The sequence below is a fragment of the Coturnix japonica genome, chromosome 2 (assembly GCF_001577835.2).
Source record: "Coturnix japonica isolate 7356 chromosome 2, Coturnix japonica 2.1, whole genome shotgun sequence".
In the NCBI taxonomy this organism is placed as follows: Eukaryota; Metazoa; Chordata; class Aves; order Galliformes; family Phasianidae; genus Coturnix; species Coturnix japonica.
This window is the reverse complement of record NC_029517.1, coordinates 14,384,658-14,404,774: the sequence shown is the minus strand read 5'-3', so window position 1 is coordinate 14,404,774 and position 20,117 is coordinate 14,384,658. Positions and strand designations below refer to the sequence as shown.

At 45.7% G+C, this 20,117-nt stretch overlaps 1 protein-coding gene across 1 annotated transcript; it reads right to left on the bottom strand.

Moving 5' to 3' along the window:
• Positions 1-2,392: 2,392 nt before the first annotated feature.
• On the bottom strand, positions 2,393-13,416 carry LOC107308948 (patched domain-containing protein 3-like). Its single transcript, XM_015853231.2, has 4 exons — positions 10,865-13,416; positions 10,645-10,766; positions 8,726-8,871; positions 2,393-4,608 (listed from the first exon to the last, which is right to left on the bottom strand). Exons 1-4 carry the CDS (start codon positions 11,591-11,593, stop codon positions 3,005-3,007), a joined length of 2,601 nt encoding a protein of 866 aa, XP_015708717.1. The 5' UTR covers positions 11,594-13,416; the 3' UTR covers positions 2,393-3,004.
• Between the last annotated feature and the right edge of the window lie 6,701 nt (positions 13,417-20,117).

Below are 20,117 nucleotides of genomic sequence, written 5' to 3'. Positions count from 1 at the left end.
GCACAGAAGAGCCAAGTTACTATCACCACAAACTCTGCTAAGGAGTCTGTTCCCTTCTTTCCTGTAGCTCCCCTTTAGATACTGAAAGGCTGCTCTTAGGTCACCTCACAGCCTTCTCCAGGCTGAACAGCCCCAGCTCTCCCAGCCTGTCCTTATAGGAGAGGTGTTCCATTCTGCGGATCATTTTTGTATCCCTCTCTGGACGTGCTCTGACAGGTCCATGTCTCTCCTGCACTGAGGACTCCACATCTGGACACAGTATTCCAGGTGAGGCCTCACCTCCCTGACCTGCTGGCCACACTTCTTTTGATGCAGCCCAGAATAGAGTTGGCTGTCTGGGCTGCAAGGATTGCTGGCTTACATCCAGCTTCCCATCTACCAGTACTCCCAGGTCTTTTTCAGCAGGGCAGTGCTCAATTGCTTCGTCCCCCAGCTTGTATTGGTAATGAGAGTTGACCCAGGTGCAACACCATGAACTTGGGTTTGTTGAACCTCATGAGGTTCACCTGGACCCACTGCTCAGGCCTGTCCAGGTCCCTCTGGATGGCATCCTGTCTCTCTCGTGTGTTGACTACACCTCAAATTCAGCCTGGTGTCATCACAAACTTGCTAAGGGTGCATTCAACCCCAACGCCATTGATGAAGATATTAAAGAGTATTGGCCCCAGCACTGACCTACAGGGGACACCACTCATCACTGATCTTCATCCAGACATTGAGCTTTTGACCACCACTCCCTGAACTCAATCCTGCAGCCAGTTCTTTGCCCTTTGAACAGTCCACAAATCAAACTGATATCTTTCCAGTTTGGAGAGATGGATGTTGTGGGGTACTGTGTTAAAGACCTTAGAGAAGTTATGATAGATGACATCAGTGGCTCTTCCCTCGTCCACTGATGCAGTGACACCATCATAGAAAGCCAGTGAGTTAGTCGAGCAGGATTTGCCCATGGTGGAGCCACACTGGTTCTCTCGTATCACCTCCCTGCCTTCCATGTGCCTTACCGTAACTTCCAGGAAGACCTGTTCCATGATCTTCCCTGGCACCGAGGTGAAACTGACATGTCAGTAGTTCTTAGGGTCATCCTTTAGCCCTTTTTAAAAACGGGTGTGATGTTTCCTTTTTTCCACTCACCAGGAACTTCACCTGATTGCCACGGCCCTTGAAATATCATAGAGCGGGTTGGCAACCACGTCAGACAATTCCCTTAGGATTCTGGGATGCATCTCATTGGAACCCATAGACTTGTGGATGTTCAGGTTCCTCATGTGGTCACAAACCTGATGCTTGCTTGAAGTGGGAGGATGTTGCTTCCCCAGGCCCCTCCTACCAAACCCAACAATCGAGCACTGCATGGTGAGCAGTTAGCAGAGAAGATCGAAGCAAAAAAAAAACCTTGTCTTTTGTTACCAGTTTGTCTGTCACTCACTGGGGTGTAGGGGGGGTACGCCCTCCTGGACTTTCCACTTCTGGTTGAAGGCACCCGTAGAAGCCTTTCTTGTTCTTTTTGGCATCCCTAACCACATTCAGTTCTAGCATTATCTTGGCTTTCCTGACCTCACCCTTACACAGCCTAGCGGCTTCCTTATATTCTTCCTCCAGTACCTGTCCCCATTTCCACTGTCTGTGCATTTTCTTCTTGCTCTTCAGTTTGACTAGCAGGTCCCAGTTCAGCCATGCTGGTCTCTTGCCTTCCTTTCCTGACTTGCTACACCTGCAGATTGAGCTCTTGCACACTGAAGAAAGCCTCAAAGATCTGCCAGCTCTGCCCTTATCCATAAGGACAGCTTCCCAGGGCGTTTTGTTGACTAACTCCATGAAGAGCTGGAAGTCAGCTTTCCTAAATTTTAGCTTCCTAATTTTACTCTTCACCTGTCTCATGTCCCTCTGGAGCGTGAACTCAACCATAGCATGGTCGCTACAGCCCAGGCAGCCTCCAATCCTTGCCTACAGCTCGCTGTGCTACTTTTCCAGCAGATGTCTGGGTGTATTCCTATGGAACTGGTCCCAATTCCAGATGGAACAGAGATTTCTAACAGGTAGCTCATTAAATTGGTGACAAACTACGTACTGGCTCTTAATCCAGTCCCTACAAGTTAAAATTCTTTGTTTATTATCAATATTTTAGTGAAAGCTCTTCTGCTCCATTGATGCGTCGAAAATTGGATTGTTACAAACACAACAGAATTTATGGCTTTAGCTTTTGAACTGAATGGCTTAATCCTGCGCTGCTTTTTGACTTTGTCCTCAAACAGGTGTGATGCTTTCTAGGAAATTCCACCCCGTCATGCCATGGCAGGCCATTTACCACTATGGTCACTCAGGTTGTCCGCACAGGATCAGTCTATGGTATATATCCATTTGGAAACTGCAGCCAACAAAACAAATATAGTCGTCTTAAAGATACAATTTGTTTAATCTTAGCAAGAAAAGATCCATTTGAACAAAAAAACATGAGTCAGTTAGTCTTCCCTATGGGACGAAGTCTCCCAAACGCTTATGAACCATTGCAGAATGAGGCAGTACTCACCTGCTGATCATCATAATGTAAAACCTCAAGGTTCGAGTCTCTTGAGGAAACTGTCTACAGGCTCAGTGTAGAGTGACTGCATCAAGGCAAACAGCCAGGAAATGCATGAAACCAATGGCTGCTGTAGCCTTTTCTGTGTATTTCCTGACTGAACTGTAAAAGTCCATCACACTGGGACTATCTTTAGTGTTCAGAATAATTTCAGTTTCAATACATTCAGTAAACAATTTTCACACATGCCAGGAAGAAGGCTTAACATTAAAGTTACAAAGTTGAGCACACAAAAAAGGAGGAAATGCAAATCCATTCTGTGCACTTTCACTTCTTCTGTTACTTAATGCCTGGCTTTTCTTGAGCCTTTGCCTCTCTGCTGTATTATTCCATCCTTCCCGTCCTTCATTTCTTACATTCCCCCCAAGTAGCTGCGTTTTAAACTCCAAATAATGTATACATAATTTTAAACATTTAAATTAGTTATGCACGGTCTTTGTCATTTCTATATCTAAAGTCTTGCATTTTAGTTTCAGTAACGGGTGGCGATTTTCCAAAGTATCCAAAAAAGGTGAGAAATACTGGAATAAACACCAGACCGTGAAGAGCCCCAAACAAAATAACAAGAAACATGATCTTAAAAAATGTTCTGAAGATGTAGGTTTTGGCTGCGGCCAGGACAACTACTCCTAGCACAGTGGATACTGCTCCTTGTAACACTGGGTAACCCAGCTGGTGCAGAGCTCCTATTGCCTTTGCATTGGCCGATGACTCTTCACTCGTAACAAAGGCATAGGAAATATGTGCAGAAAAATCTACCGAAAATCCAATGCAAATGACCAGGTTAATCATGGATATGGAGTCAAGGCTGATGTCCCAAAATGCCATGAAACCAGCAACGCCAACGATAACGGAAGCTATAGCAAAAGTCACCCACAAGCAACACAGTGGGCTGGGAATAAGCACAAGAGAGACAACGAGCATCGCCCCAGCAGCGATGGCAACATTCTGAATGGTGTTCTGCACTATTACCAGGTACTGGTCATAGTAGATGAATGCTGGATGGTACACCATGAGTGGAACTACGCACTGCTCGGCTCTGTCTCTTAACTGATGTAACAGATTTTTCTCGTCAACAGCTGAGGTGACATTCACTGTCTGGATGAAGAAACGAGAAGCTGCTATTCCTTCTGCAGTCTTGTCAATGTCCCACTCAAAACTGGGATAGTAGTGGAATAGTACAGATAAGTTATTAATGAAATTATCCTTATTATTTATATTTATTAAACCATTTTCAGCAATTCCGGTGTACACTCGCAGCCACGACAGTGAGAGGTTCCTGTCTATGTAGGCAATGTCCTCTAAATCCTGCATGCAAGCCTCAATGTCATTACGAACGGACTCATCCCAGTAATTCACGCTGTCAGTAACGACAACCATGACCCTGGGTCCGTATTCTGAGAAGTATTTGTCATCGTCGTCATAGTATGAAATAACGTAAGAGTCATCGCTAGCCAGGTTTCGAAGATCTATGCCCTCCTTCATCTGGGTGCATCCATAAATACTGCCACCCAAATATGCTCCATACAGCAACACCACAAGAAGCTTGATCCATTTACCTGTCAAGAAAGGACCGTAATACTTTTTGAAGAATACGCTCATTGGATGCTCGCTTTCTGCCTCGCTGGTTTCTGGCTCAGGCGGCTCACTGGAACAGCTGCCTAAACAACATGCGTTATACAAGCAGGACTTCTTTCCTACTTTCACTTGCATACAAGTTAACCAGTGTCGGTTTCCTTTCACTCTTCTATGATCTAACACGATAATTGCCCCAAAGAAGGTAATAACATAGACATAGCAGAAGACAAAGGCAGTGCCGGTGTAGAGGCAGAATGACCTCACAGAAGGAAAAGCAGTCCAGGTGCCAATGAAGAAGGCCAAGACATCTGTGAGAGTGGTGATTGTCACAGAAAGCGCTGCTTCGCTGTAAGTCTCAGCCAGCCGAGATTTAGTGTCTGTTTTGTCTGCCTTGCTTGAGCTCTGTTCCCAGGAAGAGATCATGATAAACATGTCATCCACACCGACTCCTGCAAGGGGAGAAAAAGTTAACTCTGCATGGCACAAGGCAGCTTCCACTGACGCACAGCAAAAGCACCACATAAACAGCATTTAAGGTTACACCGAATTCCCAAAAAGCAAGCGATGCTGCTGGCTTTAGTGCTGCCCATCTCTGACAAGTGTTTTGTGTCTGCTGTTCATGTATATGCTGATATAGATGACACAGATACAAATGCATTGCTTATTCTGTCACATCTCTGTCCTCATCTGTAGAAGCATCTCCTGCTGTCCCTGGAATCTGCAGCAAATTAGGCCAATTATTTCTTGCTTGGTCTTCTGCAGACAGGGAGAAGTCATGGAAGTTTGCCAGTCGCTCTCATTCCCTCTTCACTCTCCTCAGTTTTTCTTACAAGAATTTACTCATGATCTCTATAAACAGCTTATTTTTGAAATGTATATTATTTGCTGACCTTTACTTTTGTCATGATTCTTAAACTGTTTTCTTATATTAATTAATCTTCCCATTTTTACATATACGCCAGCATACACTCCTCATCAGAATCCTGGAAGACCATGCCAGGAAAACTCTGGGTTCTGGTCTAGAGTTTTCACCGAAGACACAGGAGAAAGTAAGCAGATAATAAGCTTCTCCCAGTTCTGCTAACTGCTACGAGTTTATCAGAAACTGGTCAGTATTTTGCCAGTGTCATTGTATCAAGATTTCTTCTGGTCTCTGAAAAGCAAACATGCATAAAGTAGGAGCAGGAGCAGGAGCAGATGGATAAAGATGCAATAGATGGCACTGCTAAGCAGGTGAAAACACTGCATGCTGTGTGCACAACTGAGCGGCTGTAAAAAGGCAATTATGAATTATTTATAAAACAAGTAATTATTGTGATCACAAGCATTCACAAGACTTAGTGTTGGTCAATGTTTGAATCAACACAACAACAACAACAAAAATTTATGTTCCCAGTGGTAGCTGGGAAGAAGAGTTACAAGTGTTTCAAAAGGTGTAATCAATTCACAGGAAGTCTGGTGAACTGAAGAAATACTAATATAATGACTTTCAGAATTACAGCAGACCAGTGAAAGAAAAAGCAACAAACACAAAGAACTGCAAATAGAACACATAGATAGGAGAATAACCGGCTAAGTGGTCGAAACAGATCTGGGTTAAGGGAAGGAAAGGAAGTATAGAGCAATCAGCCAAAGAGGGCAAGAACACTGCAAGAATAATATATGGATGAGTGCTGGTCTGGGAATACAGGTACTACAGTGGCAAGTGGCTGAAAGGGAGTACAAACAGCGGGGTTCATATTTTCAAAGGGAGAGACCTGCAGTCCATCAAGGAGGAAAGTAGAAATGAGCACAAATATGTGAAAAATGAATGAGAAAGAAACAATTATCCATAAATATGCCAAACATGATAATGCATTGATATCACAGAGTTTGGAAGAGACCTCTGTAGATCCAAGAAGTAGAAGTCCAACCCTCCACTAAAGCAGGCTCCCTAAGTAAGTTATACAGGAGAGTGTCTAGGTGGGTTCTGAATATCTCCAGAGGAGACTCCACAACTCTCTGGGCAACCTGTTCCAGTGCTCTTGCTACCTCCAAAATAAGTTTCTCCTCATGTTCATATGGAATTTCCTGTGTTCCAGTTTGTTCCCATTGCTCCTTGTCCTGCTGTTGGGGACCACCAAAACCAGCCTGGCCCATCCACTTGACTCCCATCCATAAGACTTTTATAAGCATCAGTAAGATCCCCACTCAGTCTTCTCTTCTCCAGGCCCCTCATCATCTTTGTGGCCCTCCACTGGACTCTCTCCAGCAGCTCCCTGTCTTTCTTTAACTGAGGAGCCCAGAACTGGTTGCAGTACTCCAGATGCAGCCTCACCAGGGGTTGAGTAGAGGGGGAGGATCACTTCCCTTTACCTGCTGGCCACACTTTTTAACACACCCCAGGACACCGCTGGCATTCTTGGACACAAGGGCACACTGCTGCTCATGGCCAACCTGTTTCCCAAAAGGACACTCAGGTCCTTCTTTACAGAGCTCCACTTCAGCAGTTCATCACCTAACCTCTACTGATGCATGCCATTATTCCTGCCCAGGTGTAGGACCCCACACTTGCTCTAATTACATTCTAAAATACACACTCATAAGCATAGAAATAAAATTACTCTCAAGGCAGCAGCTTTCTCCTCCCAGATTTAGAATCTTCTAGCCCCACAATATGCATGACCAGCAAAAATAAATTACAGTAACCAATGAAACACTGAAAAGATAGTTTTGTCAACAGCTGTGTATAACAAAAAGTGCTTCCATTCAGATGAGTGCTTGCTCTGCACACCACCAAGCACCTAACTGTGTGCAGAATTAAAACAGAAAACTCTGCGTGGATTCTGACTGTGTGAACCACGCATGTACTCCACTTGGGATAACAATAATGTCTTTGAAATTAATATTTGCACACTTTAATCAGCCCGCTAGAAGGCAGCATGATAACAGTCCTCTAACAAAGGACTGTTAACAAAATTCATTATCACTGATGCATAGGAAAGAACAAGGAATGATTTTTTTAATGCTATTAGGGCAACCTCAAGAGTTCTTGAGATCACTATTACAAACAGCTTTCTGCTTAATTATCAGTCGGTTCCTAAACACATTTGGCAGCAGCATTGAGTGTGCCCCCCTCATGAAGTTCCCCCTACACCCCAGCTTCTGGTTCTGATGGAATGGTCTACCTAAAAGCACAGCTTCCAGCATACAATGATTAAGGAGAGATCTCAGCACTCAGCCCTCCCACTTGTGCCTGTACCTTTGATATCATGAAGGAAAGCCTGAAAACAGAACCTAACAGACCATAAACACAAGCGTCTGTCCATACCCACAAAGCAGAAGGATAAAAAGCTCACAGAATCTATTCCAGAAATGGCTTGTGATTTTGAACCAAGGTTGTGACCTTTACATGTTTGGGATTGGCACTCATCCCTCTGAGCATCACCCAGGAGAGGATGAGCAGCAAGCCAGAAGGGGGCGCGGAATGGTGTCCAGCCACACAGCTCCTGACAGGCAGGCAGGTTTGAAAGCAATTCTTCTAAAATACAGATCATTTGTTTGCCTTAACCCAAAAACCAAATTCACCGTGATGTTTATAAAGATCTGAAGAGACTGTGTGCAGACATTATTCAGCTTCATGAGAGGTGCTTTGTTCAATTTGGAGCTTTTGCATCCAGGGGACAAACATGCAAATACCAAACACATTTGAATCATAGAGGGAACAAAGAAAAGTCCTGTCTCCTACAGAGCACTTGCATTAGACACCCAACAAAACCTTGCACAGGTGTCCAAACTTTTGGCTTCCCTGGGCAGCACTGAGCAAAGAGGAATTATATGGGGCCACATGTAAGGGTTATAATAGTTATATATATAAAGTTCTGTTACTTATATACAATATATTTACTTTAAAAAAAAAAAAAAAAAAAGAAAAGAAAAAAAGAGGGCAAAACATAAAAAACAAAACATAAAATTAGCATGTTGGACACTTACAACCTGCAGCCTCTAAGAGCCCAGGAAGTCCATGCACTTTCCTCAGCAAGGGATTAAGACCAAGAAAACATCACATGAATGTATCACATAGGAGACTAGGTGAGGTTCGTAAGGGTGTAATTTATTTGCAGCAACATTATTTGAAGACATTTTGAAAGCTAAGCTCTGGCTGTCAAGTGGTCCGTGTAACTGCGACACAGTGATATCCAGTAACTTCCTGGTGTTCTTGTGGGGTGCTGCTTCTAAGAGCAAGCATCACTTCCATGTTACACCAAAATGAGGCTGCCTGAAGTCATTATATTGCATAGGAAATTTCACATCCAAACCAGATGAACTTTGAAATTACAGACTGTCCTGATACGGTCAGGCCTGATTTTATCTAATCAAAGACCCTAGTAACTTTTTTTGCATATTCAGGTGATAATACACATACTGGCTTTAGTCTCTGCTGGTTTGGCATAAGCTGTGCATGTATTCCGCACTGCTCACTGCTGAGCTAGGTATGAACTGACACTCATAAAAGAGTAACACTGTCAAGTTGTTTTAATTCCTGATTTTCTCTTCACACGGAGCCAACACAGTTTTTCTACTTACCAAGAATAAGAAATGGAGCATTTGCTACAGTTGCCACAAACGGAACTCCACAATACATCATCAATCCAAAGCTGCTTAATACAGCTAAACCGGAGGAAAGCACTCCACAGCATGCAAGCCAGATGTTATTTCTTACACAGTTCAGCCTGAAAACATTTTAAGGAACAGCTTAGTTACAAGTCAAGTATTTCACCACGGCATTTGGCATGACAACTGAATTCTCTGCAGAGATACGGATCGTATCCCAACCACAAAAGGAACCTGATGGAAGCTGCTATTTGCTAGGATTGCTCCCAAGCATTAAGACAAAATGAATGTATATGGCAGGTGCCACATGTACTATTACTGCTGGCCAGTTACAGAGAAACGCACCTGAGAGTAAAATATGCACGCTGATCTTTGTGCCAATAAGCGAGCAGCTATAGTGAAGATACGTACCTTTGAGAGGTTAGATTTAGGGTCTTCAAACAAGTCATTCATTTTTAGAGGCTCTGTCCAGGTTTTTAGGGTAGCATCAGTGTAGTATGAATGCATTTCCTGGGCTGTAAGCACTGTGCTGTAGATAAGCTTTCTATTTGCCAAGATGCCCGCAATAACTGGATTGAGGATTCCCCATGGAACACTCCCAGTGGGAGACTTTGCCTGTGGTAGCATTGCACCGGGACAGCAGAGCTACCCTGTGCTCCATCAGAAGTATCCTCCAAGCTCTAGAACATTTTCAAACTTTAAGAGAACCTCTTGGTTCCAAGCAAGATGAATCTGGTAAGCTACCATATCCAATTCAGGTTGCAACCTTTTGGGTAAGCCATGACTTTCATATACATAAACAGCTGCGTATGCTGGAACTGCATCCAGCTGAAACCCCCTACCAGACTCTAATATGAGAAGCACATCACAGCTACCTAACTCGTGGGAGGTCAGTGTGGTACACATTAATCAGTGGGTGTACAGATGCGATTTGGTGGAACTACCCTTACTCTGGCTGTGCTCCCAACTGATGACGCCTGAGACAGCTGATAACCAAAACTGCATGTCCTTGTTAGCACAGTGCATCACACAAGATCCAGTTCGAGACCCACCCCTTGAGCAGAACTTTATTCTTCAAGCGCAGCACACAAACCCCACCCTACAGCTGTCAAAAGTAGGACAGCTCACCTTCCACCTGAACAAAGTGGGCAGCCTAAGTTCTTTGTGACACAGGCAGTGCTCAGGATTAAGCAGGATGCTTAAGGACTTACACAGAGTTGCAGCAATTTATGCAGTTACCGTTAATTCAACTGTATCACAACTGAGGTGGTAGGAAAACAGTGCAACAAGACCTGAGAACAGCGTACTTCCTCCTCACTTTCTGTCTTCCTTCCCTTATTTGGACTTGTCTTTACAAAGTGTTAGCAGAGCTCTGTGACGCACAGAGCATCCAGCAGCTCCTGGTCCCCTTCCTTTGTAAGGTCAAGTAGGACCAGGTGGCTGTGCCTGTTTGTGCCACAGTTACAGCACTCTGACTGCTAAGAGTATTGTTGTTGTGGTTGTTTGACATAGCTGCAACACACGGAAACAGACCAGTAACATAAAAATGATTCCTATGAGATGAGGACCACATAAATGATTGATGGCTTCACAGAATGAACTGCTGGGTACGAACGTTCAGGCTGCACATGTCTGAACTGAAGTTTTGTATAGGGACTCAACCGATGCTCTGCATGTTCCCCACTTAAGCACACAGGAAGCATGAATTCTCACATCAGCTCACATCAGAGTGAAAGTGAAAAAACGTGCTTTGCCTGTGATTACATTTCATGAGGGCCGCGTCTTTGGAACCACTTTGCTCAGCAGCAGCCCAAGGAGCCCAAACGCAGCTGCACCTGCAGTGGAAGCGCAGAGGCGGCCGCTCGCAGCCCCGGGGCTTCCAGGTACTTTACCTCAGGCAAGAGACGACCGAGAAGGTGATGGTCAAGAAGTAGGTGATGGAGAAGAGCGGGATGACGCTCTTGGTGTTCCCTTCAAACTCCTCCTGTCTGGACAGCGAGGTGAAGTACGTCACCTGGTGCGGAAACAGCGCGAGGTCAGCGGACGCGTTTCTTTCCCGGCCGCCGCTCGGCCCCGCTCCGCCGCAGCCGCAGCCCCCCGCCCCGGCGCTACCTCGACGGCCGTGAGGTTCAGCTCCCGCAGCTCGGCCGGGAAGTCCCGCACGAACGTCTCCAGCCACGCCCGGCTGTCGCCCGCCTGGCCGCCGTCCTCCCGCAGGTAATACATCAGCTTCAGGGCCCGCGCCCGCTCCACGCGCCCGCCGCCGTCCGTCCGCACGCCGCCCAGCGCCGTGCCCAGGAAGGCGGCGCCGCTGCCGGGGAAGCGCAGCTCGGACAGGGCGCTGCCGTTGTCCAGCATCGGCAGCAGCGGGTTGGCGAGGACGCAAGCGCCGCCGCTGCGGGCGCAGAGCCGCTCGTAGCCGAGGTGGCGCGTCAAGTTGTCCAGCCGCAGCACTTCGTTCCGCGCCGGCACGTCGAGCACCGAGGCGTCCCCCGCCGCCACGGCGATGAGCGCGGCGTAGGCGCCCTCCGTGGGCAGCCGCTCGGCGGAGAAGCGCTGCGAGTCGTCGGTGGGGAAGTGCCGCCGCACCGAGTCCCGCTCGGCCTTGGCGGGCCCGCCGGTCGGCGTGAACTGGCCCTCGATGTCGTTCGTCTGCAGGTCCGGCAGGAAGTAGAAGCCGGCGCCCAGCCCGGCCGACAGCAGCAGCGGCAGCAGCACGAAGGGCCAGGGCCGGGCGGCCACGACGCGCCCCAGCGCTTCGAAGAGCCGCGTCAGGGGCCGCTCCACGCAGTTGGTGTTGCTGCAGGAGCAGCGCTCCCGGCCGGACCGCGGCTGCCCCATGGCCGGGCCGGCAGTACGGGCCGTCGGCTGCCGCGCACCCTCAGCTCAGTAACGCTTTCGCTCTGCAGGAGGAATGCCGCCCCCCACCCGCCGTAACCGACACACTGAGCGCTTTTCATCCGCTCCTTTACCGGCCCTCCCCGCGCTGACTCACCCCGCCCGCCGCCCCCTCCACCCCAGCACGAGGCGGGGTCACGGCGCTGCCCCTCCGCGCCCGGGATGAACCACGGGCGGGACGCCGCCCCGCTGCCGTTATGCGGCGACGGGAACGCCTGGAAACGCCCGTGCCCCCTCCAGCGGCTCTACAGCCGTTCCACCTTCCCCCGCTCTGAACGCTGTTGAGGCGCTCTGAGGCTGCCACAAACCAGAATCGCGAAGTTTGCGGAAAGAGAACCGAAGCGCTTTTATTTATTTATTTATTTATCTATTTATTTAGACTGCCTGGGAGCAGAACATGTAACCCACCGATGTGCTTTGTGCCGTGTCTCCGCTTGGGGTGAACAAGTTTACAAAACGGGAATGAGAACTGCAGAGATAAAGGGCTCAGAAACAGCATTCAGTGACTGGAATGTGCAAGCGACTCAGATCGTAGTGTTACAACACACGGCAGCTTTGTGCAGTAACAATGATGGAAAACATCCTGCCAAGCCCACGGCGTACCCAGCAGCCGGCTGCTCATCGCTCTAAGTGATGCTGCTTTGAGTGCCCTCTGGCTGAGAACGGAATTAACCTCAGATGTGACATTTCTGAGTGTCTCGCCAATTAACTCAGACGGGCGCTTCTTCTCGCCCTTCTTTGAAAAAAAAGCAGCTCTTTCCTACCAGTGCTTCCAGAGAAAAGTTATTTGATGTCATGGAAGCGCTGGGCTTCCATTACCAATTACTGGTAAGGAGTTATGGCAACAGCTGGAAATGGCTGTCTGTTTTCTGTGGAGATAACTGAGGAGAACAGATGGATGCGCAAATGAACATCAGCTATGTCTGTCCCTATGGAAAGACGCTAAGAAGACAGTGAGGATGTTCCGTCAGTGGACCTGTTTGTGGACGGACCATTGAGCTTGCAGCAGACGTGAAGAAAAACTTTCCATTTGATTGCTTGAACAATAAAAACCAGCCATAAAGCCTTATCAGTTATGATAGGTTTACTGAGAAAGGAAATAAAAGTTGATGGCTTGTTGTGGCTCTGGGAGTTTGTGTGTAAGAACTCTGCAGTATTTCACAGTGTAAGGCTAGAAATGGGACCATTCCCAGTAGACCACTGTTTTCCTTTCTTTGTGGCTGAAAGCAAAACCTTCCTACTGATGGCCTTGTTGCACTGTCAGGAGCTAAGGTCACTCAAGCTGAAGTGGAACTTGAACGCATGATTTCTTACATAAAGCTCTGGAACAAGGCAAAAGTATCAAAGAATCACAGAACTGCTTAGACTGGAGGGGATCTCTCAGGATTATTTATTGCAACACCACCAATCGAAGATGGGTGAGCCAGATCAGACTGCTCCAGGACTGTCCAGTTTAGAGTATATTCTAGGACAGAGATCAGTCCATGCAAGTCATTTTACCTTTGGTACATGAGGAGGAGGTGAAGAATACTTAAGGAAACTGGACACAAGTGAATCCAAAAGGTACTAGAGGACATGAACATCTGTATCCATGTGTTTGAAGATGCAACATCCTGAAATGCGCTTCATGATTCTGTTGTGATTTATGAAAAACAAGTTGGCAATTAGACATAATTTCAGGATATATTGTTGTTCTACCGATGTTAAATCTACGCATAAATAAATAGAGGCAGGTGGATCTAAGCACATTCACTTAACGTAATTTGATGTCCCTTACTAACAACAGAAAAATTATGTTGGACCAGCAGCAAGACACTTCCCTAGTGAGAGAGAGGGAGATAATTGAAGTTTGAACATGTGATCAAATGTGCTGCTGTTAATGCCTTAAAATTTATGCAAGCTACACATAATATCATTTATGACCAATTACGAAACATTTCCTGAGGGGTTTCCCATAAATCTGTGGTTGAGGAAAAAACCTATTCAGTTTCTGAGTGTATTTCGTTTATGAAAGGTAACTGCTGATACAATTGCTAGGGCAGGGTCTGTGGGCTGTATGTGAGATTACGTCAAATCCGGCTGCAGACATACATTGCTATGGTTCACCATAAATAAATAAATAAACACCCCAAACAATTTCTGTTTCCCCAGGCTACCAACATAATGACACACAGCCAGATGCAAAACAAGTCAGGAGTGCCACAAACAAGCAAAGGTCCCATTAGGTGTGGATGCTGAAAACTCCAGCTCCCAGCCTCCTGCTGAGCAGCTACCAACGCCTGGAAGCAAAACCTGACAGCAGGCTTTGCGGATGGTTTCCACATGTACAGCAAAAAAGGGGAGAGTGAACAACATTCAGATTAATTGGAGGAAAGGGAGGCCATCCAGAGGGACCTGGACAGGCTGGAGAAGTGGACCCATGTGAACCTAATGAGGTTCAACAAGGCCAAGTGCAAGGTGCTGCACTTGGGCCAGGGCAGTCCCAGGTGTTTATACAGACTGGGAGAAGAACCCATTGAGAGCAGCCATCAAGAACCCATTGAGAACCATTGGAAAAGGACTTGGGGGTCCTGGTGGATGAGAAGCTGGACATGAGTCAGCAGTGTGTGCTTGCAGCCCAGAAGGCCAGCTGTGTTCTGGTCTGTGTTAAAAAAGGGGTGGTCAGCAGGGAGAGGGAGGTGATCGTCCCCCTCTACTCAGCTCTTGTGAGGCTCCATCTGGAGTACTGCACCCAGGCTTGTGGCCTTCAGTACATGATGCAGAACTCTTGGAATGGGCCCAGAGGAGGGTCACTAAGATGATCAGAGAGAGCTGGAGCACCTCTCCTATGAAGAAAGGTTGAGGGAACTGGGCTTGTTTAGCTCAGAGAAGAGAAGGCTCCGGGGAGACCTCACTGTGGCCTTTCAGTACTTGAAGGGAGCATATAAATAGGAGGGAGAACTGCTCTTTACAAGTGTGGATAGTGACAGAACAAGGGGGAATGGTTTATACTGAGACTGGGGAGGTGTAGGTTAGATATTAGGAAGAAGTTTTTCACTCAGAGGGTGGTGGCACACTGGAACAGGTTGCCCAAGTAGGTTGTGGATGCCCCATTGCTGGAGGCATTCAAGGCCAGGCTGGATGTGGCTCTGGGCAGGCTGGTCTGGTGGTTGGTGACACAGCACAAAGCAGGGGGGTTGAAAGTTGATGATCATTGTGGTCCTTTTCAACCCAGGCCATTCTATGATTCTATGAAAGACTACACGGTGGTTTTCTTTTAAGCTGGATGTAACAAGCATTATTTTTATCTAAAACATCAAACTTTACATTTCCGAAATGTGAAATTTCCCTGAAAGTTCCCTTTGAAACATTTACTACTTTTCCAAGCCTATAAATAGTGATTATTGTGGAAACCACTTCCCCTAACACTGCTTCGTGTTTTTCTGTTTTGACAGTGCTTTTCACAGCAAATTCAGCTGCAGTTAGTTCACTGACAGAAAAGCAGACCTATTAGAGGTCTTCAACTGCTTTGCCTTTTAGCTCTATGCAGGAAATCTGCTGTCAATTCTGGAAATATGTCTAAATGCAAATAATCATGACTAATAGTCAGGAACTGCCACGTGAAGTGGGACAGGCCAAGGCCACACTGGGTTGGCTCCTGCAAGTGGGGTCCACACCCAGAGAAGGGCCACGTCCAGGCACAGACAGTTTCTACAGTTCACGACTGAGCCCTGGCAGTGCCTGCCAGGAAAAATGTCACAGAATAACAATGATTACATCAATCATTTGATCAAGCCTAATCTTTACACCTTGCGAATGTGTAAAATTATCTTTCCGTAAATGGAATGAACGCCAATATGAAAAGTTATCTCTTATATGAAGAACTCAATAAATAATCCAATTACCCCCCCTTCAGTGACTTTGTTTAGTATTCAGGCTCTGCTAAATCATAGCTTGTTTTCAGAGCCAAATTCTCAGATATTTAAACACCACAGAATCACCAAATATTCAAAACAAGAAGTTATTTTTTCCCCATACAAGAAATACTCTGAAAAGCTAAAACAGACATTGGTTGATGTAATCAATAGAAGTGCTGCAGTTTCTTGGCATCAATAACATGTATTTATAGTTCCTGAAGTTCATTTGTGACTTGTATGGACATTTTACAGGGAAGTTTATAAACAGGTAATTAAAAAAGCAGCATACAGAGGTAACATTTTCCTTATTGATAAGACACTGATTAAAGAGACACTTCATACTTCTCTTCATACTTTTTTCTTAATGTATTTTTTTTCTCAGCTGCCTGCTTTCATAACGACACGAGGAAGCTGGAGAGCCGTGTTCTTTGAGAAACAGAATTATACGTGTAGCCGCAGAACTGTTAACACTGCAGATACAGCCCTTTGTGCTAAGGTCAGGTTGCTCAGGACATTGCCCAGTATGGTTCTGAACATCTCCACAGTGAGGCTCCTCAAACAGTCTAGGAAGTTTGCTGCTGTTTGCTTTTTACAATTATAGTCTGGAAATGTTGCAACAGCCCCTGTGCATACTAGGGGGATTGGGTTGTTTTTAAGAAGCTCAGGAGTGTTTGTCTATTGCTATAAAGTCTTTCTCTGTAACTATGTGTCATTAATGCAAGAGGGAAAAAAAAGAAGAAAAACAAAAGAACACAATAGTGGTTAGTGTCCTCCGTGACTGAAGTGTTAAGTCGAAGGGACAGGAAGGTCAGGGACTTCCCCAGAACCTCTTCAGATTTCAAGCCTTAGACCTCACTCAAATCTGAGCGAGAGACAGAACAAGGAAAAGGCTGTATCAACCCGCAGGGGTTTGTCCCTCCAGAGGAACAAACCGCAGGGGTTTGGCTGCCAGGGCCCCGAGCACACAGGGCAAAGGCACAGCCGACAGCAGCCCTGGTCTTTGGGAGGTGGGCTGAGGCTCCCAGGGGGGCTGTGGGAAGGCTGCAGCCAGGGGCCAGTCGTGCGCTGTGGAAACTGCCTGTGCAAGGCCACGGCCCACAGTCTGGGCCCAGACCCCAACCACAGGCCTCGGCCTGGACCTGTCCCTGGCCTCAGCCTGTCCCAGTCTCCATGGCGGTGCCAGTGCCCAGGGCTGGGGCTGCATCTCCTGTCCCGGCCTGTTCTGCTCCCTGGCTAACAGGCCTTTTCCTGACCCAGTGAGCCCCAGACCTTGGTGGGCCCAGTGACGGGAGTGTCAAGAGCTGCTAGCCAAGAGAAGTCTGGTACTCAGAAAGGTTCTGTTTTCCAGTTTGTCTTGCCCATCAAACCTGAAGTATTGGCTGGAAAACAAGAAGAGAAATGCGCAGAAGAATATTCCTGAGGATACTAGATTTGTAAATGAGGAATAAGTGTAAGAATCCTAATAAAAGAGCCTAAGATGAGAAGCATCTTGTGAAAACATGCGTTTACCAGAAAATAATATTCTATCATACATGAAAAATGTTCTGTTTCCCAGCTCCATCCACAAGGTCTATTGCCCTGTCATCTTCCTGAAGAAAATGAATTTGACAAAGCATTTAGGAAGCAAAATATTCCTGTTTTTGTTCTAAATTTTTTTATCATCTTCCAGCTTTGTAAGGGCCTTTAGTTCTCAGTTGATGGCCAGATGAAGAGTCTTAAAAAATACTTCATATTCCATTTTCCAGTTTACTCAGTTCTTGAACGGGTATTTCTGAGCCCATCCTGAAGTTTTCTGGACTTGACTATCACTTTGGTTTGCCCCTCCAGAGGAATGAACGAGCTCTCACCACTGGAAAATCATTAGCAGTGTTTGTGATGTACTAAAGGTCAAAAAAACAAAACAAAACAAAACAAAACAAAAAAAAACAAAAGAAAAAAGAAGGAAAAGAAGCCAGAGGCTGGTGATATGGCTACAGCATGTTGGCTGACACAACAAACACAGATAATCCTCTCCTGAGACCTGATTGAGCATTTAAGACATAACTAAATTGCTGTGACCCCCTCCAGCTTACAGTGCTCAGCTTCCTCTCTTAGAAGCAACCAAAGTATAAGATACCCTTAGGCTAAATTAAGGCAACATAACACCAAATGATCAATTAAAAATACTGATGGCAGCAGCTATTTTGGCAGAAGCTATCTTGGCAGAAATTATTTCAACCTTGTTGTCTCTAATGCACTTAACATATGAGAGCAAGGAAAAAATGAAGATAGAAGAATAGAGGTAAATGAAAGGTCTAACCCACCACCCCGGGATCAAGCAACATATTGGGTCTGCTTTCTCCAGACAGTGAATGCATACATGGGTCTTTAGGATTATTTCTTCTAGAGTCTAGTTTACATAACTCTCAGTGTGTGGTTCCAAGACCTTCCAGCAGCGGATTTGAGCAGGCTACCCTGTGCTCTCCCCTCTCCTTCACTGTAAGTTAGTCCTAGAGAGGTGCTATCCAGCCTGAGTAATATCTCAATCTCTTACAGGTGCTCCTGTCGAAACAGAGATGACTGTAAAATCTCTCTTCTTCTGCTGAGTGTTAGAAATATTAACTCATTCAGTTTAATCTATTTGGGCAGTTCAGTTTCTTACAGCAGGCTCTTCTCCCTTTATTGTCTGTCAAAATTATGAAGCCCATAGTATCCAATAAATGTAAAAAAAAAAAAAAAATTAAAAAAAATCAGACTAAATAAACTAGGAGAAGGGACTTTTTATAAGTGCATGTAGCAACAGAACAAGGGGAAATGGTTTTAAACTGGAAGAGGGTAGATTTAGACTAGATATCAGGAAGAAATTCTTCACTGTGAGGGTGGTGAGACACTGGAACAGTTTGCCTAGTGAGGTTGTGGATGCCCCCTCCCTGGAGGCAACCAAGGCCAGGCGGGATGGGACTGTGAGCAATCTGGTCTAGAGGGAGGTGTCCCTGCCTATAGCAGGGGGTTGAAACTAGATGGTCTTAAGGGTCCCTTTCAACCCAAACCATTCTGTGATTCTATGAAAGGGAGTAGTTGCATTTTTGATGACATGAACTTGGGACAAAGGTCAGGCCAGAATTCCTGCAGTTGGTTATGCAAGGTTATTGCTTGTGAAGTTCCTCAGAATTGAACTATCTTATACTGGCAAAGCCAATATGCTGCATGATATTATTATTATTATTTGTGTACACGCAAATTCTTCCTTCATTTTCAGCAGTGCTGAGTACTGTGGAGATGGCCAAAATGAGCACTTGAATACAAAACACATTTTGAAGGTTAGAAGAGAGGCTGTGACTTAGGATATTTGTGTTCAGACACATTTTCAGAATTCACATCTGTTTCCCTGTAATTACACAACGATACTTATAGGAAAATCCTGTAGCTTTCTTATCCAAACTGCAAAAATGTACAGAGTAAAAATAGATAATAATGGAACAATGTTAGGGGAAGTGGTTTCCACAGCAATCATTTATAGGCTTGGAAAAGTAGTGAATGATTTCAAGGGAACTTTCAGGGAAATTTTATGTTTCAGAAATGAGAAGTTTGACGTTTTAGATAAAAATAGCGCTTGTTACGTCCAGCCTAAAACAAAAGTCACAGCCTGCAGTCTTTCATTCTATCTGAATGTTGTTCACTCTCCCCTTTTTTGCTGTACATGCTGGAAACCATCCACAAATCCTACTGTCAGGTTTTGCTTCCAGGCATTGGTAGCTGCTCAGCAGGAGACTGGGAGCTGGAGTTTTCAGCATCCACACCTACTGGGACCTTTGCTTGTTTGTGGCACTCCCAATTTGTTTTGCATGTGGCTGTGTGTCATCATGTTGGTAGCCCGGGGAAACAGAAAGTGTTTGGGGTGTATTGAAGTGTGTTCACACTTTTTGTGTGAACCATACTGATGTACACCTGCAGCCAGATTTAACTTAATCCAGATCCCTTTTTCTTTTTTTTAGGGGGGGTGGTGGTGGTTGGAGCAAACCAACCATTACAAGAACGTAGATCATTTTCTTCCCATTCGTAAAGAGGGATGGAGGAAAACAAATTTATGAAATCAGTTGTGGGTGAAATTACATTGTTGAATTTATTACATCTCTTCCTCCTTTCGCTCTCTGTACAATCATCCTGTGATGCCTGAATTTCATACTACCTTGAGAAAAAGGTTGTTTGCTATATACAGAGTAATCACTGACTTTGTAAACCTTCCTCTTGTGCCAGCAGGGTGTTAGAGAAGCAGTGCCCTTTCTATCATGTCTGTCCAGGTTCAGCTGGCATTTGTCTTTTTGGTTGTAGGGGCCCTTGTCTATTGAAGTGGTAACAGACAAAAAAACATGAACTCAACTTGCTTTTATCTATCTGCGTCTCTACATTTTTTTTTATGTACACGTGGACATAAACTTTTTGAGGAGGCAGAACGTGTATCCCAAGGATAATAAGGTATGACTGCATCAGTCAATCTTCTCTGATTCCCTGATGCCTCTTTGCCTACTCTTCTTACAAAGCCCTGTCACCAGGCTGAGCAGTCCTTCTACTCACAGGTGCATTCACTGCTG